We start from the raw sequence: 26,996 nt of genomic DNA, 5'->3' as shown, positions 1-26,996 counted from the left end.
AGAGTCGGAGAGTTACACCGCATTTCATATGTTGTTGGTCATAACAAGGAATGGAAGGAGTTTTCATTTCTTTTTTAACCTTCAGTTCTTGGCAAAAACACAGAACCCAATGATTCTTGATTCTATGTTCAAGACCTTTTCCATCTCAAGGAAGCACCTTGCGATCGAGACAGTTTGTTGCTTTGTCACTCTCTTGTACATGGACCTATTCTAATCTCTCTAAAGGTTAAGAGATCAATCTCCAAGAAGACCATCCCCTCCTGGCTCCAGGAAATCATCAGAGCTCCTACAGGATCCAGGATGATGCACAAGGAGGTGGACCCTCACACAAAGTCAGGAGTATTGGTTCAACCTTAGCCTGTAGGAAGAATCTATCTATGTGACAGGTCATGAAAGCCAAAGTCTGGAACTTTAGACGACCTTCATAGCTCTCTACCTTCAGGAACATAACCACAGGTCCTTGGATACCTTTTCCCTGGAACCAGCTCCATCAGAGGACAATTAGCATCGTGTCTCGATAGTGGTTGCAACGTAAGTGTAGAGTGAAAGTTGAGACTGTGTCAATTTTTCCTCTTTTCTTTCCCTCTTGCTATTATGATGCTAAATGCATGTAAAGTATTCATCAGTGACTTCTTTTTACAATTGGTACAGTAGTGTATTTGAAGTATTGTATTTTACCCCTTCTTCTGAGCGAGGTGGACAATGCACCTGTTGTATACACATTCGTTAATCATATAATTCCTATATGTTGGGCATCATATCTATAGATACAGATTCTATATTGACTTTGCTATTTTGGTAATGGCTCACCCTAACTCCTTTTTTCACCCCTATCCATGGATGTTAGGGGATTAACAGGATTCTTGACTTTTGCTCCTTAGGACCTAAGTTCATTGAATTTTCCTTGGTCAGTTAACCAATCCAGGTTTTGTCTTAGGAACTTCCTCCCTCCTAAGGATAAGGGTTTATACAATATTACGAGTAGGAAAAACTCAGAGATTTTAAAGTAATTTGTAATGTTTCCTAACCATACAAACCCGAGACCTTTTCAGTTACACGGCCTGCTTTTGCCACCTCACAAGCACCTCGGCCAAGGGTCAAAGCTGGGAATGCTCTGTCTGGTGGGCGGGGCTTATGCGCCACCCAACAACCAACTATATTTACATACATACATACATATACCAAGGCACTTCCCCCAACTTTGGGGGGTAGTCGACATCAACAAATGAAACAAAAGTAAAAAAAAAATTAAAGGGGACCTCTCCTCTCTACGTTCCTCTCAGCCTGACAAGGGACTCAACCGAGTTCGGCTGGTACTGCTAGGGTGCCACAGCCCACTTTCCCCCGTTATCCACCACAAATGAAGCTTCATAACGCTGAATCCCCTACTGCTGCTACCTCCGCGGTCATCTAAGGCACCGTGGGGGCATAAAAACAATTAGAATAGTGCCAACGTTATCCCTGCGTGTCGTAAGAGGCGACTGAAAGGGACGGGACGAGGGGGCTGGGAACCCCCTCTCCTGTATTTACAATCCTGTGAGACATCACCAACTATATTTACCATGTAAAATGTCTAATGGCCGTTTCAGCTTTGCTAATGTTATACTCTTAATAAAGGTCTCAGATTTAGGCCTATTTGGTTAGGAAAAATACAAATTACTTTATAATTTGTAAAATTTCAAATTGCGTATTTGCTTATAAATATGAAATAAATTTTACTCATTTCTTATATTACAGTACAAAATTTTTTTTTTTTGATTCAGTCATCATATGACATCCATATTTGTTTTTACACCATTGCTTAACATTTAAGTGAAAAGATGTTACTTTGAAAGATCTTTGAATATCTTCTTATCTGTTGCAGAATGTCTGGGAAAGTAAAACACCGCACAGCTGCTAACCAAGCTGAAGCAGCTACAGTCAGCGTCAATGAAAAAATCTTGAGGGAATGCCACTCGCTTTATACGGAACCAGACAATGGTATGCTGTGGACGTTACTTTTTGCCGTACATAGCTCAACTTTTATCATAGTTTTGGATGTAGACAATTATTTTACCATAACTTTAGGTGTAGGTAATTATTTCAACCATGATATTGGTTGTAGGAAGTTATTTTTGCTGTAGTTTTAGGCATAGACAATAATTTCAGGCTTTAGTAAAGGTAAGGATTTGTTTTTGTATGAAATCTATCTTTGAAAATAGAATTGTGGTATGGTTTGTGGAGATCCCTTTGCATTAGGTACTGAAAAATTGATGAGGCTCAATAATATTACTGTACTATGTACTAATAAAGGTTTTCCCTCTTTACAATAATTAGTCAGCCAGTGTGTGTAAAAAGTAACATCCCGACTATTCAGTCTTGAAGGGACTAACAAAGGCTAAATCAGATTTTCTTTCCTCGGTTTAAAAGCAGATATGTTCCTACACACATACAAACCCTTTGCTCCTTACTATATATATACTGTATAATTCTGGAGGAGCTGGAATCTAGTCATAAACTTGTAACTCTTAGTGTTGATGTCCCTCCACTAGTAAGCAGGGTGTAGACCGGCCACCCTACTCGCACACTTACCCAGTGCGTTACGGCACTTTTGGTTTTGGCTCTGTGGTGTGGAGACATGCTGTCTTGCTCTCCCATAAACCCAATTTTCTCTGGCCGTAAACTCGCTTTGTTTTCTGTCTCTTTGCAGGTGTGCTTGATTTTGTGAGGACTGCTAGTATGTGGATTTGGCCTGGCATAGCTGGCCACTCTTGTTTCATGTTTATGTTGGCATGGAAGTCTGATCCTTAACCTATGTGTAGGCAACACTGGTGATCATGGCCTTCGACACCCTGTATTCTCAGCTGCTTTTCAATGTACCTCTAAGGTACCACTAGTCTCGTGAGTGCGGTTCCTTTCGGAGCCCCCCTTGGCCGTCTACCCTTCTGGAGGAAGCGCCGGCAAGTTCCAGAGTTCGCAAGTGATGGCACCTGCCGTTGTAAGACCAAGCCACATTTACCTTACTTGCCCCCATCTAAGCATAAATGCCTCACAGGCATGTGCATGGCTACTCTAGGACCTTCTGCAGGTTGTCTTACGAGTTCTCTTGTACCGCTTCACATTGCTTCGGGTGGTGAACAACCAGTTCCTGTCAAGATGGTGGAGTAATGCACGTCGTCATGCATTCGCCAATCACAAGCAGGCATGGTGGGAGGGGAAGCTCCTCTTGTTGACGAAGGTTTAGTCACTTTTCTCCCAGTGTGTGTGCTACCTCTGTGCACTCATGAAGAGCAACAGTTGCTGGTACTCAGCATGCAAGTGCTCTCTCTAGAGAGATCCTGTGGACATCCCTTCATTTGCGAAGGGCGCGCCACGGTTCCTAGAGCTTGTTCAGGTTTTAATCTGGCTCAAATTTCTTCTTTGCTTGCCACTGCCTAAAGGAAGATGTCCATGGGTAGACTGGAAAGCAGCTAGTAACTTGCACCTCCTTGTTTCTACAAGTATTCCACTCTGACTAACTTATCTGACAGTGCATATACTATTCATGTTTGGATTTGGTGTATAAATTTATGGAGGCCAAAGAAGACAGCCTTTAACTGAATTTTATGAATGCATACTGCATTTGCATAAAATTATTTTGAATTTAGACAGCAGTAAGTGTTATGCAGAGAATAACAAGTGATGAAAGAGTATTCTGTCCAGCACAGAATCCGGGGGGCCAGTAAGATAATGCTATCTTCTTGACTGTCTGGATGTCTCCCGTATGGGCAGTGAGGTCATGTGAACATTTTGTTTTTGCTGTGTGCTTTTGGCTCCTAGGTGCACTTAACATTTTACCCTTTTCTATACGTCTCTTCTTGCATAATTTCTTCCATCTTGCTGTTCAGCATCCAACCTTTCGTTTGTATTACAACAGTGGAGTTTCCCCCTCGTGCATGTGGGAGCTGAATGGCTTCCCATACCCTTGAGCTGACCCATTTTCATAAATCCAATCCAATCCAGCCTGGATTATCATCTGACAACAGGACCCCATCTATTCATAGCTTCCAACATTAATCCTCCCATTTGTCAGTAGCCAGGAGTTTATGATCTAGCTTCTCTGGAGTGTAATCATCTAATGGTGACAGGTTACTGTAGTTGAAACTGGGCAATAAGGATCATCTATATAGTGACTAAACTACAACATATGATGATGCCTACGAAGAGCAGTTTTAGTGGACCCCCTTCCCATCCTCCTTATTCATACATTGTTGTATACTGTAATGACAAGATCCCATCCACCTGATGTAAAGCTTCTACCAAAGATGTCTCATTTTGATAGTTTTGGGTGCAACATTATTTTCCTGATCTAGTTACCACAAGAAAGACCCAGCTTTTTATTGATTATAGTACTGTACTAGATGCCACAGTCTTGGCGTTAGATGAGTTCTTTACAGGTTGTACTGTAATCTTAATAATCCCAGTTGAAGGAGAAGAGATGTCTCTATCTTGTTGGTTTGGTCATTCTATGAACGTAGTGTTGAAACCTCACCAAAGAAAGACAAGTTGAAGTTGTTGGAGCATTGTCTCTTGAATTGAATTAGTTTAAAATCAAAGAAGTATGCTATGAGAAATCCTCTTGCATCCATTTAGTAACTCAGCCTGATAAAAGAAAAGAGAGCTGTAACCTTGCTGCTTTCGTGTAGGTATGCTGTGTAAAGTTAGGAAAAAGGGAATTATGATGGAAAGGCTGATCGGTGAGTAAAGAAATCAACCTAAAGAGTTTGGTAAAGGAGGAAATAGGCATGAGGAGCCAAGTAATGGAGAAAATAGGCAGGAAAATTTTAAGTATAATGGTGATTGGTTACAGAGGGCTCCATGCAGCACTTTTGCACGTGTTGATAGTAAACCTTTGATATTTTTTACTAAAAATTAGCAGTGTGTGTGTGGGACATTCAAAGGACCAATACCTTGTGGTATGTAAGTGATTGGTTTGAATGAATCAGGAAAGTGGAATTTTTTTTTAACTATTGGAAACTTTACTGTTTATGTTATTTCTGTGAACCTGCCTTGGCTCTCTTATTGCTTCTTTCTCCAAGGTAGTTAAATGCCAATGTCTATTCTGAAATATATAAATTTTCTATTTTCGTTTGATTTAATAGTATTGCCCCTTTAGTGGAGTATTGAGATATGACAGTTTATGGCAAGGAGAGTGCTGTGGTAACCTATCACCATTTTGTATTGGGGTAATAATCTGGGCTCTTTTACTCTTGAATCCATACAGTTTTATGTACAGTACTGTATTTTAAGAAGTCTAGTAAAATTTCTTCCCGTCTGTTGTCAAACCCTTATCTCCTGGAAAGAAGATTATTGATTTATAAAATAAATCAATTGCTTAACCTTTTTATTGCCCCAAATCAAGCAAGTTGGTTTACTAAAGAGATGCAATTTATAGGTAAATAGGAGGAGGAGTAAACTAAAGGGGAAATACTCTCTTACCAATTCTATTGTTGTAGTTATTTTGAATCTTATTGAGGAAAACTTAATTTGCCAGCACCTTAATTCTATATTGGATGACTTATCCTGTTTAGATAGAACAATTTCAGATATTTCTCCAGACATTCTGCAGTATTTGTAAGTTTTGTTGTTAGAATATACGGAACAACTGTTTTACTGTGGTTTAGTTAGTTTTTGAGAAGGCATGCTTTTTTTCTTTTTTTGTGCTTCCCTCTTCTCAAGACAATGCTGGTGTATTTCAAAGGGAGCTCTTTTGGAAGTGCTAATATTTCCAGATTTAAGTATGACAGAAGGGACTGCATAAGTGCCAACTGTACTCGTTGATCGTATAGGAGACAGCAGTGATTATATTTTCATTGAGAGTGTGTATGAATGGCTTTCCCACTTTTATCAGGCTGGGGAATATCTTTGTCCTGAGCCTTGGCTTCTATCAGTAGTAAGAGTAGGATGGCAAATTCCCTTATCCTCTGCTGTCGAGGGAAATCTCTTCCTTTTCCAAGTTGCCTAAACAATTTAGCCAGTCCATATTTTCATAATAAGAATTCTAGGAAAGAAAGGAATAAAGTTTTATGTCGCTCAACAGGGTTTTACAACAGGTTATTCCAGGTGCCCAAGGTAACTGGGTATTGGTATGACTGGAGACCAATTCTGGATTTCTCCTCTAAAGAGGCATGGAGTTCTCACTAAATTTTCAATAGAAACTCCCTCTACAGTCTTAGAGCCAGTAGGCAAAGGTGATTGCATGTTTACAATTGTCTTGACTGATGCTTATTTTTTCAATATTAAACTTAGCCGGTGATCATATAAGCTGTCAGCTCTGCTGCCCGACAGAAAAACCTAAGGACAAAATACGCCAGCGATCGCTATACAGGTGGGGGTGTACATCAACAGCGCCATCTGTCGAGCAGGTACTCAAGTACTCCATGTCAACACAGAACCAATTTCCTCTCTGTCGTGCCACTGGCAAGACCTACTAAATACGCTGTTGCTTACTGGATTGATTTTCACATTATTTGGTGAAGTACTCATTTCTAGTTTTTAGCTTTCGCTTTGCAGAGGTTATCTTCAATACTTCCTTGCATTCTTTGATTGAATTTTGGATTATTTGTTGACCACTTGGATAGATTTTGAATTTCCCCTTTGACTAATTCAAGATGGCTGACCCTTCTCAAGTCCCTAAATACAGGAAGTGTAGTGCTAGGGACTGTTTTAGGCGTCTTCCGAAGGCCTCTATCGATCCTCACACCATTTGTTCCAATTGTCGGGGTAAATCCTGTCAATGGGAAGATCGGTGTGAGGAATGCGTTGGGCTTTCGGAATTCGATTTTGTCGAATTCCTTAAATATTCACGTAGGCTAGAGAGAGATAGTCAGGAGGAGTTCATCTCGCTCAGTTGATTTTTCCTCTCCCCATGCCCCACAACCTATTCCTTCCCCTGTAGTGGTTACTCCTGATCCCCCTTCTAGCACTCAACAACCTTCGATGGCAGATATGATGCGTGCCATCCAGGCTCTGGGTGAGAGAGTCGAGTCATTAGCGAGTGACCGCAACCAACTCATGGCAGACGTCAGGGAGTTGAAGGGTAAGAGTGCAGTGGGAAGTGAAGTGAGTGGTAGTGCTGTGAAAAGTGTTAGTGTTGCGCTTGAGGGTGCGTCTGTTCGTGCCTGTCGTCCTCCCAGTCCGGGACCTCTTGCAAGCTCCCAAGCCCAGGGGAGAAGCAATGTCGTACGACCAAAGGGTTCGACAGGCTTTAATCAGCGGACAGACGTTCCCTCCGTGGTTTCGGACGTATCTTGCCAAGATCGCCCCACCCACAAGAAGACGAGAGAGCCCGTTCATTCCTCGTCTGCGGAAGAGGTTTCACGCCAGAAACGATGGACCAAGGTCTCACGGCCTCTCAAACGCAAGGTCCCTTCCGCGCAAGTCCAACGGCCCAGGTGTAGCCACTGGGTCAGTTCGGACTCGCTGCAGTCTTCCGATGACTGCACACCTCCTAAGAGAGGCAAAGTGGTACCGCAACAGGCAGTAACACCGTCTGTTGCCGCACCTGCTGCTGTAGACCCTAAGTGGTCTTTGCTACAGTCTATGCAGACACAGTTAGCATCTTTTATGCAGGAGTATCGTGCGGAGAAGGTTGACGCTGCACCCGTTAGCCTACAACCAACCACGGTTGTGCGTACAGTAGACGCTGACGCTACCTGCTCCCGCACTCCGCCTGTGAGAGTTCCACCACCCATGCGCAGTGTACCCTGCCAGCCGCACGTTGACGTTCACAGACGCACGCTACCCTCCGTTGACGTTCGCGAGTTACCACAACAACAGGAGGGTGGAGTTAAGTTGCTTTGTTTTGACGCTGTGCGTCAACCTCCGCAACCCACTGTGGTTACCGCTACTCGCCCGCAGCAGACTAGTCAGTCAGGAGTAGAAGCTTTGCTTCCCCACACAGCTATGGTTGTTGCCAGCTCACAGACTGACCAACAGTTCCATGACGTTGCGTCCAGTGCAGTCACGCATGCACCCGTGCTGCCGGACTCAGCCGACCAGCTGATTCCTACTCCTTTGCCGCTTCCTCTTCAACATTCAGACGATGGACTCTCTGATGATGACGACGCTGCACATCTTGACGACCCGCACACGGACATCGATGAACCCAAGACCATGCCTCCCTCCTTGGACTTTAGGAAAGTGCTTGCACTGTTCAAGGATTTATATCCTGATCAGTTTGTGTCTGCAGCACCACGCTCCCCTCCCTCTGAGTTCGCTTTAGGCACGCAGTCATCCGCACCTGCCTTTACGAAGCTCGTCCTCGCCCGCTCATCCAAGAGAGCTTTAAGAGTGCTGGGAGATTGGTTGCAGTCCAAGAAGCAACTTGGGAAGACAGCTTTCATGTTTCCCCCTGCCAAGCTTGCTTCCAGATCTAGCGTCTGGTATGCCACGGGAGAAGTTCTCGGCTTGGGAGTTCCTGCCTCTGCCCAGGGCGACTTCTCAAGTCTTGTAGACTCTCCCCGCAGGCTGGCCATGAGACGCTCCAAGATTTGTTGGACTCCTTCGGATTTAGACCATCTGATGAAAGGAGTATTCAGAGCGTTCGAAGTTTTTAACTTTTTGGACTGGTGTTTGGGAGCGTTGAGCAGGAAGACCTCCCCTTCTGACAAGGAAACTTCCATGCTCATAATGTCCTGCATGGACAAAGCCATACGGGATGGTTCTAGTGAGCTTGCGGCTTCTTTCGTTTCCGGGGTCCTCAAGAAACGGGAACACCTTTGCTCCTTCTTGTCAGCTGGAGTAACCCCATGTCAAAGATCGGAGCTTATGTTTGCTCCTCTCTCGAAGTGCCTCTTCCCTGAGGAGTTGATCAAGGAGATTGCTGCCTCCTTGATTCAAAAAGACACACATGACCTGGTTTGGTCATCCGCACGCAAAGCCACCCCTTTGCCCTCCGTGTCTAGACCCAGGATGGATACTCCAGCGTCAAGGTTCATTCCGCCCTTTCGTGGCAGAGCCTCCAGCAGAGGAGGTGCTCGTGCCGAAGGTAAACGTGGGAGCAAGAAGAAAGGTTCCAAGTCCTTTAGAGGCAGAGTCTGACTGCCACCTTCTTCAGACAGCAGTGGGAGCCAGGCTCAAGAACTACTGGCAGGCCTGGGAGAACAGGGGCGCAGACGCACAATCTGTGAAGTTACTCAGAGAGGGGTACAAGATTCCATTCTTGCGCAAGCCCCCTCTAGCAACAACTCCCATCGACCTCTCTCCCAGGTACAGAGAGGAGGACAAGAGACTAGCTTTGCAGCAAGAGGTGTCTCTCTTACTTCAAAAGGGAGCAGTAGTCAAAGTCCGGGACCATCAATCCCCGGGCTTCTACAACCGTCTCTTCTTAGTCGTGAAGAAGACAGGAGGGTGGAGACCGGTGTTAGACGTCAGTGCTCTGAATGTCTTTGTCACAAAGCAGACGTTCACCATGGAGACGACAAAGTCGGTTCTAGCATCGGTCAGGAAGGAAGACTGGATGGTCTCTTTAGACCTCAAGGACGCTTACTTTCACGTCCCCATCCACCCAGATTCCCAACCTTTTCTAAGGTTCGTTTACGGGAAGGTTGTATACCAATTTCAAGCCCTGTGCTTTGGCCTAAGCACGGCGCCTCTTGTTTTTACGAAACTGATGAGGAATATTGCCAAATTCCTGCATTTAGCAGACATCAGAGCCTCCCTCTATTTGGACGACTGGCTTCTAAGAGCTTCGTCAAGTCGTCGCTGTCTGGAGAATCTAAAATGGACTCTGGATCTGGCCAAGGAATTGGGTCTCCTGGTCAATATGGAAAAGTCCCAACTCGTCCCATCCCAAACTATATTGTACCTAGGAATGGAGATTCAGAGTCGAGTTTTTCGGGCTTTTCCGTCGGCCCCCAGAATCAGTCAAGCCCAAGAATGCATCCAGAACATGCTAAAGAAGGACCGATGTTCAGTCAGACAGTGGATGAGTCTGATAGGGACGCTTTCATCACTGGACCAGTTCATTGCGTTAGGGAGACTGCACCTCCGACCCCTTCAATTTCATCTAGCTGTTCACTGGAGAAAGGACAAGACGCTAGAAGCGGTCTCGATCCCTATTTCCGAGAAGATGAAGTCTTCACTGACTTGGTGGAAGGACAACATTCACCTCAGAGAGGGTCTGCCACTGGCTGTTCAGACCCCCAACCACGTTCTCTTCTCGGACGCATCGGACACGGGCTGGGGTGCGACATTAGACGGTCGGGAATGCTCGGGCACGTGGAACGCGGATCAAAGAACGTTACATATCAACTGCAAGGAGCTACTGGCAGTTCATCTGGCCTTGAGAAGCTTCAAGTCCCTCCTTCTAGGCAAGGTGGTGGAGGTGAACTCCGACAACACCACAGCCTTGGCGTACATCTCCAAGCAAGGAGGGACTCATTCGATGACGTTATACGAGATCGCAAGGGACCTCCTCACCTGGTCAAGAGATCTAAACCTGTCTCTAGTAACGAGGTTCATTCAAGGCAACATGAATGTCATGGCAGACCGCCTCAGCCGGAAGGGTCAAATCATCCCAACAGAATGGACCCTTCACATGAATGTATGCAAGAGACTATGGGCCTTGTGGGGCCAACCTACCATAGATCTATTTGCAACCTCGATGACCAAGAGGCTCCCAATTTATTGCTCGCCGATCCCGGACCCAGCTGCAGTTCATATAGATGCCTTTCTTCTGGATTGGTCCCATCTAGACCTTTATGCATTCCCCCCGTTCAAGATTGTCAACAGAGTACTGCAGAAGTTCGCCTCTCACGAAGGGACAAGGTTGACGTTGGTTGCTCCCCTCTGGCCCGCGAGAGAATGGTTCACCGAGGTACTGCAATGGCTAGTGGACGTTCCCAGAACACTTCCTCTAAGAGTGGACCTTCTGCGTCAGCCACACATAAAGAAGGTACACCCAAGCCTCCACGCTCTTCGTCTGACTGCCTTCAGACTATCGAAAGACTCTCGAGAGCTAGAGGCTTTTCGAAGGAGGCAGCCAGAGCGATTGCTAGAGCAAGGAGGACATCCACTCTTAAAGTCTACCAGTCGAAGTGGGAAGTCTTCCGAAGCTGGTGCAAGTCGGTATCAGTATCCTCAACCAGTACCTCTGTAACTCAGATAGCTGACTTCCTTTTATACCTAAGGAAGGAAAGATCTCTTTCAGCTCCCACGATCAAGGGTTACAGAAGCATGTTGGCAGCAGTCTACCGTCACAGAGGCTTAGATCTTTCCAACAACAAAGATCTACAGGACCTCCTTAAGTCTTTTGAGACCTTGAAGGAGCATCGTTTGGCCACACCAGGTTGGAATTTAGACGTGGTACTAAGATTCCTTATGTCAGAAAGGTTCGAGCCACTACAATCAGCCTCTTTTAAAGATCTCACTTTGAAGACTCTTTTCCTCGTCTGCTTAGCTACAGCTAAAAGAGTCAGTGAGATACACGCCTTCAGCAAGAACATCGGATTTTCATCTGAAACGGCTACATGTTCTTTACAGCTTGGTTTTCTAGCCAAAAACGAACTACCTTCTCGTCCTTGGCCGAAATCGTTCGATATTCCAAGCCTTTCTAATTTGGTTGGAAATGAACTAGAAAGAGTCTTGTGCCCTGTTAGAGCTCTTAAGTTCTATTTAAAACGAACTAAACCTTTACGAGGACAGTCAGAAGCTTTATGGTGTGCTATTAAGAAACCTTCTTTACCCATGTCGAAGAATGCAGTTTCCTATTATATTAGACTGTTGATACGAGAAGCTCATTCCCATCTGAATGAGGAAGACCATGCTTTGCTGAAGGTAAGGACACATGAAGTTAGAGCTGTCGCAACTTCAGTGGCCTTCAAACAAAACAGATCTCTGCAGAGTATAATGGACGCAACCTATTGGAGAAGCAAGTCAGTGTTCGCGTCTTTTTATCTTAAAGATGTCCAGTCTCTTTACGAGAACTGCTACACCCTGGGTCCATTCGTAGCAGCGAGTGCAGTAGTGGGTGAGGGCTCAACCACTACATTCCCCTAATTCCATAACCTTTTTAATCTTTCTCTTGAAATGTTTTTTATTGTTGTTTTTGGGTTGTCCGGAAGGCTAAGAAGCCTTTCGCATCCTGGTTGATTTGGCGGGTGGTCAAATTCTTTTCTTGAGAAGCGCCTAGATTAGAGGTTTTGATGAGGTCCTTTAGTATGGGTTGCAACCCTTCATACTTCAGCTCCTAGGAGTCGCTCAGCATCCTATGAGGATCGCGAGGCTCAGTAAGGAAGACGTACTTAAAAAGGCAGAGTAATTGTTCAAGTCGACTTCCTTACCAGGTACTTATTTATTTTATGTTTGTTATTTTGAATAACTGCTAAAATGAAATACAAAATACTTAGCTCTTAATAATGTCAACATGTAATGCTGGTCTCTACCCACCCCCCTGGGTGTGAATCAGCTTATATGATCACCGGCTAAGTTTAATATTGAAAAATGTTATTTTTATTAATAAAATAAATTTTTGAATATACTTACCCGGTGATCATATATTAAAGGACCCTCCCTTCCTCCCCAATAGAGACCCAGTGGGCCGAGGAGAAAATTGGTTCTGTGTTGACATGGAGTACTTGAGTACCTGCTCGACAGATGGCTCTGTTGATGTACACCCCCACCTGTATAGCGATCGCTGGCGTATTTTGTCCTTAGGTTTTTCTGTCGGGCAGCAGAGCTGACAGCTTATATGATCACCGGGTAAGTATATTCAAAAATTTATTTTATTAATAAAAATAACATTCCACATTCCAATATTTAAACTTGACCCTTAAAATAGATTCTCTTCTGTAATTAAACATAATAAGTGTTCATGAAAACGTGGTTCGCGTTATGTACAGTATTTAAGTACTCGAGCCTAGTTAATTTCACAAGAATGGCCAATAGATAACTGGTACTGTAATATAGTTTTATTATTTATATTTAATTGTCCCATATACAGGAGTTCAAAAGATTTGTTGTATTATGTAGTGATATTTATCTTGTTACCCATATGTAGATTCGTTAGATTTTTTGTTGAATTGTATCTACATGTCATTTAAAATTAATTGATGAGTGGATTGTATTGCAGTATTAATTTTTATGCTCAGGGTTTGGTAAATTTTGGAAATATCCATACTGATTTAGATTATACAAAATCCTAACATCAAAGAGATTTCATAACCAATAACTTTCAAGATAATTGAAAGTGAAGATCTTGATTAATTGATTTAGCTTTTCCATGGGTTTCTATTTTTTTTTTTTTTTTTTAAATTAAGATGTTTTTGTGGTCATTGATTTAGTCTAAAACTTTTTGTTTTAATTTCAGGCCTAGTTGCTATTGGAGATGGTTTGGGTCTAAAGTTGTTACCACCTCGTAAGAAAATTAATGTTATGCTCATGGGAAATCACTCTGCTGGCAAGAGTTCTTTCATCAATTGGTAAGTACCGTTAACTTTGTATTTGATTTTCATTCACATATATAGGCTATGCAGAGTACAGTAACCCGAAAAGGTAAGTAGGATCCAAGGTCAGGTAAAGGTTATTGTGTATTGTGAAAGGTAGGACTCTTGTCTTTCTTATCTCAGGAGTTTTTAGTGTAAAGTATTAGTTTCTTCATAGATGGAAAGCAGGAATAGCTAGATTCATATCCTAAGATTGCAATTATTGTTAAGTAGGACCATAGTCTTATTAGAACGTCATCGTACTTGACAACTTTGTCAAGTTTTCTCCATACAGGGTAGATGTATAATTTTAACTACAGTACAAGGGAATGCTTAGGTTTGAGGAGACGAGGAATTTTGGTTCGGTCAGAAAACCATGTCTGACATTTTATTGGATTCTGAGAGTTGCTCTGTTTTTAAGCTTTTAAATATTTTTAAGAAGCATAGATTTAATAAATAAGATTTAAGTTTGTGTATAGTAGATTTTTATCTATTTTTTTATCACTTGGATTTTGTATTCAATGTTATGTTATTCCCTCCGGAGTTCATTTAGGGGAGCTCTGTAAGAGTAGAGTTCATCTCTATTCTGCTTGATTACATATGTTCCTGTCCACTCTATAGGCTTTTCCCATGTTATTTTTGCACCTCCATCAGACTTTTGTCATTTTACCCTCATATGCAAACTCATTGGTCATTCATGTTTTTATCATTCTAGAATTTTGCTGTATACAAGTGGAATACTCCTAGTTATCAGTAATCCAGTAATCACTTAATTGTTTCGTATAAGCTGTTTTTATCATTCTTGCTGTTGCCTCTTTAGCATTTTAAGATTCCTATGTGTTAAAGTTAAAGTTGCGGGTTTTAGGTCTCCACAGAGACGATTTACATCGTCCTCCTCGGGCGACCATTAGCCAGCAGGGACTATCACTAGTCCCCTCTAACCTCCCCCCCAGGCGCCACCCTGGGAGTACCCCCCGGTAGAAGGTCTCACGGTATTCGCGTCCCTGGTGGGGACCGAACTCGGGACCTCTATAATGGAAATCTGCGACGCTACCAACCTTGCTATCCGGAGTACCACAAGTGTTTTTCTTCTGCCAAGGCTCATCTTACAGAACCAGATTCCTCGACCTCTTTACCATTAGGTGCTCTTGTTTAATATATTATTATTAGCTAAGCTACAACCCTAGTTGAGAAAGCAAGATGCTATAAGCCCAAAGGGCTCCAACAGGGAAAAATAGCCTAGTAAGGAAAGGAAATAAGGAAATAAATAAACGATATAAGTAATGAACAATTAAAATAAAATATTTTAAAAACATTAACAACATTAAAACAGATATTTGATATATAAAGTATAAAAGGACTTATTTCAGCCTGTTCAACATTAAAACATTTGCTGCAAGTTCGAACTTTCGAAGTTCTACTGATTCAGCTACCCAATTAGGAAGATCCTTCCACAACTTGGTCACAGCTGGAATAAAACTTCTAGAGTACTGTGTAGTATTGAGCCTCATGATGGAGAATGTCTGACTATTAGAATTAACTGCCTGCCTAGTATTATGCAAAGGATGGAACTGTCTGCGAAGATCTGAATGTAAAGGATGGTCAGAATTGTAAAAAATCTTATGCATTTTGCATAATGAACTAATTGAATGATGGTGTTAGAGATTAATATCTAGATCAGGAATAAGAAATTTAATAGACTGTAAGTTCCTGTCAAGCAAATTAAGATGAGAATCAGCAGCTGAAGACCAGCCTGGAGAACAATACTCGAAACAAGGGAGAATGAAAGAATTAAAACCCTTGAATTAAAAATCTTGAAAGACTTAATCAATAAGCCAATTTTTTGTGCAATTGAAGAAGACACAGACTTATGTGTTTTTCAAAAGTAAATTTGCTGTTGAGAATCCCTCCTAAAATTTTAAGTCATACAAAGTTAAAGAAACATTATCAATGGAGAGATCCGGAGGTTGAGGAACCGCTGTCTTTGACCTACTCACAGTCATAGTTTGAGTTTAGTTAGAATTCAACTTCATATCCCATAATTTGCACCATGCACTAATTTTAGCTAGATCTCTATCAAGGGATTCAGCAATCCCAGATCTACATTTAGGAGATGGAATAGATTCAAAGAGAGTTGCATCATCTGCCTATGCAACAAGCTTGTTTTCTAAGCCAAACCACGTGTCATGTATATAGTATGAAAAGTAATAGGCCAAGAACACTACCCTGTGGAACACCAGATATCACATTCTTATACTTACTGTGGTGCCCATCAACAACAACTCTTTGTGATCTATCATTTAAAAATTCAATGATTTACACGGTCAAAGGCAGCACTAAAATCAAGGTCAGTCATACAAACTTCCTGACCACAATCAAGGGATTTCTGTACAGCATTGGAGATTGTAAGAAGGGCATCACATGCTCCAAGGCCTTTACAAAAACCAAATTGCAAAGTAGGTAACAGATGATTACCTTCAGCAACCCTGTTAAGGCATTTTACCAAAAGACGTTATAAAACTAGATAATGGGGGATTTATCGAAATTGGGTGGTAATCAGTTGGACTAGAGCTACCATAAACACATTTACATAGTGGAGTAACATTACCAATTCTCCAACAAGTGCTAAAAGCTCCTCCTTTTGCTAACTTGTGCAAAATAACAGATAACTTTGGAGCTAAGCAATCTGCAGTTTTTATAAAAAAAACATAGGAAAAATACCATTTGGGTTTATACCTCCATAAGCATCAAGGTCCATCAAGAGAGCTTTAATTTCACTATATCGAAAAGCTAAACTAGTTAGTTTAGCCTAAGGAAAACAGGAATGAGGAAGTTCAAGTTTCTCATTACACTGCTTACTGTCAAACACATCTGCCAAAAGGGTTGCCTTTTCTTTTGGACAGTGGCTGAGCCATCAGGTTTGAATAAAGAAGGAACTGTTGCATCCACACCAAAGAGGGGAGATTTAAGGGTAGTCCACCAGTTTTGCTCCTGGGTTGTACCAGATAGGGTTTCTTTTGTGGTTATATTGTATTTTTCAGTTGAAGCATAAACTCTCTGGGCAAAAGCTCAAAGCTGAGTATAGTTATTCCAGGTCAAATCTGATCTGTTACCCTTCCAAAGATGATAAGCCTCCTGCTTCTCCAAATAAGCACGTCAACAAATCATCATTGATCCATAGTTTTTCCTTCACTTGGTACCTTAGCACACGAGAAGGGATTCGCCTATCAATTATGTTGACTAGATTCTCATTCAAAGGGACAACAGGATCAACACTATACAATTGTGACCAATTCAAGCACAAAAGATCATGCAAAAATCCCATTCCATTCTGCTTGAAATTTCTAACATCCCTTACTCTTATTTTATTATTCTATCCTGAGTATCTGTGATATTGTTTATCACATTCAATGCGTGATATTTACTGTATTCACAATTACTTATTTACAGTATTGCATTTACACATCTTCATCTCAATCGGAACTTCTTAGCACTGCTTGTGGGCACCATAGGATCTTCTTGATTTCATTCTTCTGTCTTGTAAGCATTTCAGTGACACATTCCTCTTAACTCTGTTATTAGGACCAGTTATATAGCACCTTGTAGGGGACTCCCGTTTTCTTTTCACTTTTGTCTTTTCAGTTTTGATGGTAAATTTAGATGTATGAGGGACATTAACATTGGTACCATATTTTTCTGATACTGTATACAAACTGTACCTTCCTCACTGCCATATCAGGTACAATATCGTGTTAGAATGTTACTGTCAAGTGCTCTAAAAGTTCTTTGAACACCCTGTTTTTATGACTATTTAATTGTCTTTGGTATCTTTGCCTTTTTGTAGGCTGAAAACAGTATACATAATGTTATGCTAATTAATTTTACATGGTGTTGCTTCAGTATGAAAATCATTGGTGTAGTTTTTTCGTGTGAAACGAAACTCGTAATAAAAATTTTCATTGTTATTTCCTTCACCCCCATTGTACTGATGATCATGCTCCAGCAGTCTTATTGTTTTATGTGTTTCATTCTATAACTCTTCCTTTTTTCGTTTGTTTATTGTATATTAACTTGAAAATGCAAATGAAAACTAAACAAACTACACATTTCTATGGGATTCATTCATAAATCTGCTCAAAGAACAATTTTATGAGGATATGCAGTCTTGATACGATTGGGGTTGATGCCATACTGTACTGTATTGCATAACATCAAGAATTTAAATAGCAATAACATAAGACAACATAAAGTCATAAGAAAATGATTTAAATAAAGTAGGCTTAATTGAAATGAAATTGACAAAGGCGAACTCGCTTCCTGCTGTTGTAAAAAGTCTATGTACTTTACTGTACAGTACTATAATTAGAAAAACAGGTTCGAGACCCGCTCAAGCTCGCTAGTTTCTAGTAGCGTCTGCCATCTCACCGTTCATGTGAGCTAATGATGGGAGTTTGGGGAACCTGTACAGTAGGTCTATCTGCTGAGTCATCAGCAGCCATTGCGTGGTCCTTGCTGGGGTGTTTATCATATGTGTACATGATCAGTCGATGGTAATGTCTTATCTCGAGGGCTTTTTCCTGTCCCTTGCCTCTACCAATTATTAGTGACCTTTAAACCCTTTGAACACCTCTCTCATATGACACCACCTTTTCTCAGTAGTTCTCAAACCCTGCCTCTTGAGTCTTTGTTGTTCCTACACAATTACGCTCGGCCTTTGGTAGGAGTATGCTTTCAGCAAAGCTGATAATTAATGAGGCGGCAGTACTTACAGCTGCGTGGGCGGGGATTGGCCACTGAGTTCCCTCTTTGTTTTCAGCTCCCTGGTAGTAAAGACATACTTTTAGTGTCACACCTTAACTGGCTTTTTATATTTTGATTTCTCTTTTGGATTAGTTTTCTTTGCTGTTTATTCCCTTGTGAGAGTGACCTGGTGACATCAACATAACCCTGAGGTATTTGGCTTATCTTGACATTGTTGTACTCTTTTGGAGGAAGGAGGTTCTCTTGCTGCCAAGCATGAGGGGGCGACGGGTGCTGCTCCTCTTCTATCCGTCATTGTCTTCCCATTCTCAGAAAGGAGCTAACGCCGTATCGCCTTGTTGTGCTGCTTTTTCGTAGAGTTCCTGTGATATCTTTCCTGTGAGCATCGTCAATGGCCTGGATGACCCCTTAGAAGGCAAACTTGAAGTTTCTCATTTTCCTCTGTCTCACCACCTTACTGTTACTTTTATGCGAAGATCGTATTGAAGTGTAGGGAGACCAATCAATAGGAGTTGTGTACGCATTACTCTTACTACAGTACTTCCTTTCCAGTGGGAGAGACTTGCATAAGGTCCCTTCCATCCCACACTGCCTGTGAGGATGGAAGTGATTTGCCCTTCTCTCCCCTTCCTGGATAATCTCTCTCTTTTGGGGGGAAAGGGGGAAGAGGCGCATGCTGAGAGTTATCCCATAAAATGATGAAACGCCTAGGAATCCACATACATCGGTAATCAACATGCATAGGGATTCCTTGCATGTTTGCTATTAGACTTGGGTGGCTGCAGCGGGGTAAAGTACGCGGACTTACCATTGGGTTGACAGCCTAATCCCGTTTAACTCACAGCTAACTAACCGAGGGGGTGATATGACAACTGGGGACTACCCTGTTGTTTTGGATCTGGTCAAGGGGACCCAACAAGCAACATGAACCTCGGACGGGTGTTTTCTGTTGTAGGGCATTGAATTAGTAAATGATTGAGGATCAGGGTAGGATTATGAAAAAAAAAAATATAAAAAATTTATTTTTGTAGACTAAATAACATAAAAACTATCCCCATACTGTCATACAGATTAAGAATTCATCTACAAAGTAACGTTTGATAATATTACCTGAATACTATATACATCTGCAAGTTAGTTGGTCAGTGAGAATTATGGACAAAAAGTTGGAGATGTTGAAAATAACTATCAAGGCAGTTTGAACAAGCAACACCAAGACCTGGAACAAGGAAGTCATATTTATCCATATTCATTTACAAAACAATTGCAACTCATCAAATATCAGGATGATTGATTCCAACAGTAGCAACTAGTGTTATCTAGAAACATTTGCACATAAGGTTCTCGTCAAGCTTTTTACTCTCCCTTGGTCCATGATGATAAAGAAAAGGACAAGCTGTACTGGGAATTCTAGTCCCTTTAAGGTACACTTTCTATCGTTCACTTGTCATTTATCTATACAGTAATATACACAATTCACAGTTAACGAGACAAACCTAAGAAGTTAGGAAAGAACTGTAACAGTAAAATATATATATTTCAATCCTTTCACTACAACCTTTGGTTCAGACAACAGTTCCAGGGTCCTGTGAAATGCGACCACTAGGGCACGAGAGAGGCTTGACCTTCTCATAACTTGTCTTGGCATGAAAGGGTAAACATGAAGGATACAGTGGATGCCATATTTGGGGGTGGTCAAATCCTTCTCATCACACCAACCACATTACAGCAATTATATTAAAAAAGGCAAACCCGCATATATCATTAGTCGGTTATTAACGCTCGGCTTTCCAGAGTGACTTAGCAGCTTCATGCCTGGCTCTGCATGGGACATATAGCTTGTGGCAATGGCCAGACTTTGTTTCACAATACATATGTAATGCTTTTGCATATGTTACGGTTTAGTGCATAGGAGGATCAGTGTAGCACAACACGCTAACATCAAGTATAGTATTGTGATTCATTTCACAGCTATTGGAAGCTAGAAATTGCAATAATATTACACTTTGGATATCCTTATGCACAGCTATACTCGGCTCTAGTTCTCTATAGGCTTGGAATCTGAAGCTCTGGTTCCCTGCTTGGTATGGGGTGCTTTGCAGACTTTTGTATGAAGTAGGTTGGTGAGTATTGTGACCCAAAGTCATGTCTCTAGTTTTATCTCGGGATTGGAGATGGGCGACAACTTTCTCCTATGGGCATCACGATAGCCTGCGACTAGTTTTTTTAGAAATTTATTTGTTATTTTGTCATTGTATTGAAAATTGTTTAGTTTGTCGTGTTGGGTGCTGTTGCACAGACGTGTAACACAACAAATTTGAGACAATTTAATGGCTGATTAGTGAAACAATTTACTTTACAATGCAAAAATAAATACAGTAATCACATTTTAAAAAAGTAATATGTATTTTTCCTTGCCATATTTCTCTTATCCATATTTTATAGTGCTCCATATGCAAGGAATCCACGAATAAAGTCTCCATGCATACTTGATTGGAACGTACTACTTTTTACCTACACCTGAAATTCACTTGCTGGTCTCCATGATCGACGATCATGAGTGTGATGACGTTGATAGACAGTCTTGTCAACTTGTTATTACTTGTACAGTCTCAGACCTTACTGCCTTATGCGTGCACGCTTAGCGTACATTTGCTCCACCCTCCTGGTCATCCCAAAGTGATTCGTATTCACTCGTTTCTTGTTAACGTATTGTTTGACACAGTACTGAGCTCTTCTCAGTATCAGCCTTGAAAGGATATTAATTCTGACTTCTTTGTCTTGTGCTTGAGATTAAATTCAATGGTTAAAGAGTACCTGATGAAGAAATACCAAAACAACAATTTCTACAATGATTTATCAAGTTTTCTCCAATGTGCAGAGATCCTTCCAGGCATCTAGATCTTGCAACACTTTAAGGTTGGTCTGCGTCACGAGATCCCACTTGTCCTCACTTGTCCTCACTTAAAGTCAAATCAGGTGATTTCTCAGCTACTTCTATAGGAGAACAAGTAAGATATATTCGAAAAAGTCCATGAAGAAGGCTTGGTAGAAGTTGTGTATGCATTACTTCTGTGGGAGAGAGTGTGGTGCTGAGAACCTTCTGCTCGGGGAAGGGATCCCAGAACGTTCATATTCTTTCGCTTGGTGAGAGGGAGTGTACTGGAAACGGTCCCATTCCTTAGTATAGGTGTGAATTACAGGTGCTTGCAAGCTACCTGTGCTTTGTCATTTACGAGAACGAGCACTCACACTGCCAGAAGGAATTCAGGGCTTTTCTCCGTTTTCCCCTTCCTGGATGGTCTCTGCTTTCCTTTTGGGAGAGAGAGGGAAGCAGTGCATACCTTTGTGGCCTCGAACCTGTTGCAGAGCTCTTTGCTGAGAATTCTTACTTCATCTGAAGATGCTGATGATTTTATCTAAGATATCCTATGTCCTATTAGTGCTCTCATGCCGTCGATAGGGATAAAGGACACTGTCCTCTTTCCTGTACTACTTCTAACATTTACCAAGAGGTGACATGATCAGAACTGATCTGAACGCTATAACATCATCAAGGCACCATATCGCGTACACACTATCATCTTCAAGACTTCACCATCAACAAGCCTTCACACAATGTGCTATGTGCCTTTCAGTGCTACTGTTTTACTGTTGCCTATCAGGAATTGAAGCACCTAGTGCTGCTCCGGCCTCTAAGGGAACAGAGCTAGTAGCAGCTTGGACTTTGAGAGCTCGTACCTTCAAGTTGTCCTCCCTTTCTCCACAGTTTCACTCCAGTTATGTTCTCGGTCAAGCACGATAAGACACTAAAAGGATTTTCCGGGGCTGCTGAGCTTTTGGCTGCAGCACCAGCTTCTCCGATAAAAAGAAATCCTCTGTGAAGACTGATCGTTTGAAGTCTTACAAGAATTTGTCTGATCTCGCCTCATGTACTTGTTAGAGAGGTGGTGCTGTACCACCCACCAACCTAAAATGGGGAGGTGGGTTCATACTAAGTACAGGTGCTCAAGTTACTGCAACCATTACTCAGGCAATTACAGTACACACCTTCAAAAGACTTAAGCTTCAGGGAGACATCTTCACCCAGAAGAACAAATACACTAGTCCAATCAGTTTGATTATCACAAGACATAGACCTATTGCTCCACATAGTTTAGTGGAAGAAGCAGCTCTGTGCTAAATCCCTACCATTCCTGGGAAGGTATTTGGGTATACCAGTGCTAGGTCAAATGCTGCTAGTCAGAATGCTAACAGCTGCCCTTCTCTCTTTTCTGCTGAGACATTTCTGGGATGCTTCAGTGATCCCATGACTTCAAAGAACGTTGAGAGAATCACTGGTACATACCAAGAGCGTTCCCACTTGGGAAGACAATCCAGGTACATTCTTACATTGTATGTGAGATAGAAGTTTCATATCATGAATGTTTCCCTCCCAGAAAATACGTTTCATTGCGCATACCTGCCATCACTGCCCGATTTGTTCGAAACTGAACATGAGCAACCTCTTTACAGGAGTATAAGTGCTGCCCTCATTCCTTTCCTTCTCCAGAGAGTTCCAGAAATTACCCGGACCCAGCCTTCCATATTGCCACCAGTTTTTACTCCCTCCCTTACCATTGGATTGGTTTTCAATACACTGAATTTATGCTACGCTATCGTACACCTCGTAATTGGGTCCATTTGGTTACAGAGCTTATGGCATCTGCTTCATTCCGGCTTTCCCAGTCCGGGATATTGGTAAAAGAAGGACCTGAGATTGCTCTCATTGCTTGCACGTGGTACAAGGTCTTCCCTTCAAGAATGCCGAGGTTTTCTTGTGGTCTTCCCTTTGTGCTTTGTCTTCCGAGGAATGTTCTGATTATGTTCTCTCCCCTCAAGACAGAATTTCTTGTGCTTATTCTCCACAATTTTTGTTTTCAACGGGATCGACTGTGCTACATGATCGGGAATCTTTCAATAGGGAACTTTGCGATTGAAAACCACATGATTAGAACTTATAATCATTCTTCAGATGATCGTTACTTTCAAGTTCCAAGGGATCTAGTACACCGGCCACCAGTTTCTGTTCCTTCACAGTGCTCCCAACCCAAAGATCTTCCAACACACCGGAATCTTTAGGGGTCAATCTCAGGAACCATACAAGCATCAAGATGCGACATTGTGACTGCACGGTTGTCGGCAAGAATCCTCTACTACTAGGGTCAGACACTTGGATAACGCTGCTACCCATCACGGGGTGACGCATTCTCTTTTTTCGCTCCCCAAAGTAAGGCACTTGGTACCCTCTTGCCTTTCAGAGCAGCAGACCCAGAACTAGTTCAGTTAATAAAGGAAACCATCCAACGCTCATTCACCCTTCTTCTACAAGGGATCGCTCCGTTGTCTGAGGATTGACCGGAGAATGTCTTAATGAATGCTTCGAAGGATATATTACGGAGAATAAACTTATTGGGTGGTAATTTTTCAGGTCTTTTGTGAATTAGTATAATAAAGTTGTAGGTTTAGAGCATTCTTGCAGACATTTGGTGTAGAGTTCAGTGAATTTTGCTACTATGAAATCCCCTTCATCTATCAATAAATCAATGTTAGGCCATCTTTTCCTGCTGCTTTGCTTATTTTCATGCCTTTTAATGCATTCTTTACTTCTCCTACTGTTACGTTTGGTACCGGCTCATGGATTTCGTTATTTCTGTTGGAGTTATTTCTTATATCTTTACTGTATAACATTGTATAGAAATCCTCTGCAATTTTTATCACTATTGTGGATGATATTCCATTTTCATCCTTTAAAGCAAACGACTTGTTTGCTTTAAAGGATGAAAATGCAATACCATCTATTTGATGCTTCTTTCTTTCTTTAGTGTTTCATCAAGTTTGGTCTGATTGTGTTTACTAATATCTCGGAATTTTAGTTTGTTTATTTTTTTTGGATAGTTCTGCTAATATTTCTCTCTCTCTCTCTCTCTCTCTCTCTCTCTCTCTCTCTCTCTCTCTCTCTCTCTCTCTCTCTCTCTCTCTACATATATTCTGTATTATGTACATATATGTGTACTGCATCTATATATTATATATATCTATTTTATTTTAAGCTGATTTTGAGATTTCCCCAGATATTCCTTCTTGCTTTAAATTACTGGTGACAGATATTGATTTGGTACATTATACGTCTTTTGTCTTATATCTCAGATTTAAGGTTAAATATTGCTGTGAAGAAAATCTAGAAAAGTACCACTGCAAATATGATAGGTGTTATTTCTTTTATTTTATTTACATCAGCATAGCAAACATTTAGGAAACTGATTTCTTTATTTGAATTATATGATATTTTTAAAGAGCTTGTTGCAAGCCTATAACTGTATTGTTATCATCCAATGCCAATGTAATGATTTAAATTACAATGAGAGATGAAAAAAAAATGTTCACAAATGCTTTGCAGTGAAAAATTTAAAAATGTTATTACAAATACTTTACAGTACAGTGAAATACAATGAAAAATTTTAAAATGTCGCTATTACAAATATTTTACAATGAAAATTAAAAATTTCTCTTATTACCATTACCTTCAAGAATTTTTTTATAATTTTCAGTGTAAAGTATTTGTAATAAAGACATTTTTATTTTTTTTATTTCAAAGTCAATTGTTACATAGATATTGGATCATATTAATTACAGTCATAAGTAATATGTTGAAGATGTTTAGTGACTGAGATTTGAACTACCATGTTGTTTTTAGGTGATAGAAGAAGAAAGTAATGTGAAATTGCTCAATTACAACCAAAAATCTGGAGTAAAACATTTAGATCAATATATAAATAGATTAATTGGTAAGGGACCTTTGATAGTGGTTTTAACACGCCCCATTTACTGTACCGACACCCTATAAGGGTAAGCGAGCTGGGTATATTCCTGGCATTCCATGCAACTTTTTTTTCTGGTATATTTAGTGGTATTTATGCCTTAGAAATGGTGGTATAAGGAACATTTCAGTGGGCGACACAGGTTCCTCGCCCAGAAATAGATTTCTCCTTCGTCAAAATCCCTTTTTGAGTTAATGATGATCTTAAGGCTATCAGTGTTTTGATTCCATACGATTTGTTATACAGTATATGTTAGTTATTTCAACTATTTTACGTTCTTCACTTTCATAGTCTTGTATATCAGCCAAGACAGGATGTTATCAAAAGTCAAAAGTTCGTTTTGACATAATAAGAGATAGAATAAGACTCCAAACAGGAAAGGGTACATCCTGTGTGTGCCTAAGCTCTGCCTTTGGTTGAAAACAATTACTTATTCTTTATGCTTTTTGTTTAATCAGCTTGTAATGTAACTTTGAAGATCCCTTGGGAAATTAAGTATTTTTATGACATGTTAAGCTGAATGCATTTGCTATTTTCTATATAAACTCATAATGTTTTGTTAACATTAGACTTTCATGATATTTTATCTTTTCGCCATATGCTTTTCAAGAGAAAACTCTCATCAAGTGTTATGATACAGGCTGAATTTTATTTTGCTTGCAAAATTACAATCAATCGGTTTTAGCTAATATTTTTTTATACGTTGGGTCTCTTCAATTTTGATATGCATTTTACTTGCATTTGGATGGGGAATATTGATCGATGCCCAATTCAAAACAATTCCATTTACTATAATTTTTTTTTGATTAAATGTTTTTTCATGACTTTTCAATATTAGTTTAATATTCTTATAAGTTGTATATTTTTTATTTGGAACTTACATTTTTTTTTCATTTACCTGCACCATTAAGATGTAATTTGTGTGGTAAGAATTTTGATGTATTTTATGATCTTAAGTCTACTGAATTATATTTTAATTTTTTTTTTATATTTATCATTATGATTATTTATGATAATTCTATGGAGCATATTTTGCTGATAGTATACTGGTACTCTACAATTTATGCATTTTTGGAGTTTTGTTTGCTGAAATAGTTGAAATTTACTTGAAAATTTGCTGATTAGGTGTAGAAAATGAGATTATATCTTTAGTAAAATGTATATGCTCTCTCTCTCTCTCTCTCTCTCTCTCTCTCTCTCTCCTCTCTCCTCTCTCTCTCTCTCTCTCTCTCTCTCTCTCTCTCTCTCTCTCTCTCTACATGTTTTAGGAGTTAGGAGTTATCTGTGATTCTAAACTTGAAGTGACATTGCTGAACCATATTCAAATGTAGCTTAGGTAATTCCTTTAATTAGTTATCTTTAACTAGAGCCTTCAATCTTTTCTTATTGTCAAACGTCGAAGAAACCTATACTGTCTCTTACAGTGGTGTACTTTGGTGATATTAGTGACTGGAGGCATTATTGCTATATTGGACTATTTGGAGTCATTGGTTATAAATGATGCGAAAGAGAATTGCTGTTTTCTTGTCGAGTTTGTATGTCTGACCTTTTCGTGTGGGTTCTTGGTAAAGAGCAGATAATTCAGAACTTTTGTTAATGTCAGTGACTTCCGTTGGAATTTCTATGCATGCAAGTTCTCTCTCTCTCTCTCTCTCTCTCTCTCTCTCTCTCTCTCTCAAAATTATTTGAAAGATTTGTTGTTTGAACGTATCAATTTTTAGAAAAGTTGGAAAGAATACAAAAGTTTTCTTTAGTTGTACACAGTTGGTATCATTTTAATGTCATATAACTTTTAGATAAGGTTTACCTGTTTTTCTCAGATGCTATTAGACAGCAAAATCAACATATTGCATATATAAAAAACTGAAAATTTTGAAACTTATAAATTATCCTGGAAGTTACTCGCTAAAATTTCCTATAAATATCATCGTTT

The 26,996-nt window shown here is 40.6% G+C and overlaps 1 protein-coding gene across 1 annotated transcript in view; it reads left to right on the top strand.

The window, feature by feature from the left end:
* LOC137630382 (EH domain-containing protein 3-like) overlaps positions 1-26,996 on the top strand; it is a 74,879-nt gene that overhangs the window by 5,750 nt on the left and 42,133 nt on the right. Inside the window, exons 2-3 of the mRNA XM_068361828.1 lie at positions 1,865-1,980; positions 13,328-13,439. Coding sequence (XP_068217929.1) covers positions 1,866-1,980; positions 13,328-13,439 — 227 coding nt within the window. The 5' untranslated portion in view covers position 1,865. The remainder of the gene's footprint in view (positions 1-1,864; positions 1,981-13,327; positions 13,440-26,996) is intronic.

This window comes from Palaemon carinicauda, chromosome 38 (genome assembly GCF_036898095.1).
Source record: "Palaemon carinicauda isolate YSFRI2023 chromosome 38, ASM3689809v2, whole genome shotgun sequence".
NCBI classification, from domain to species: Eukaryota; Metazoa; Arthropoda; class Malacostraca; order Decapoda; family Palaemonidae; genus Palaemon; species Palaemon carinicauda.
The sequence above is the reverse complement of the archived record's forward strand: the minus strand, read 5'-3'. Positions and strand labels throughout refer to the sequence as shown.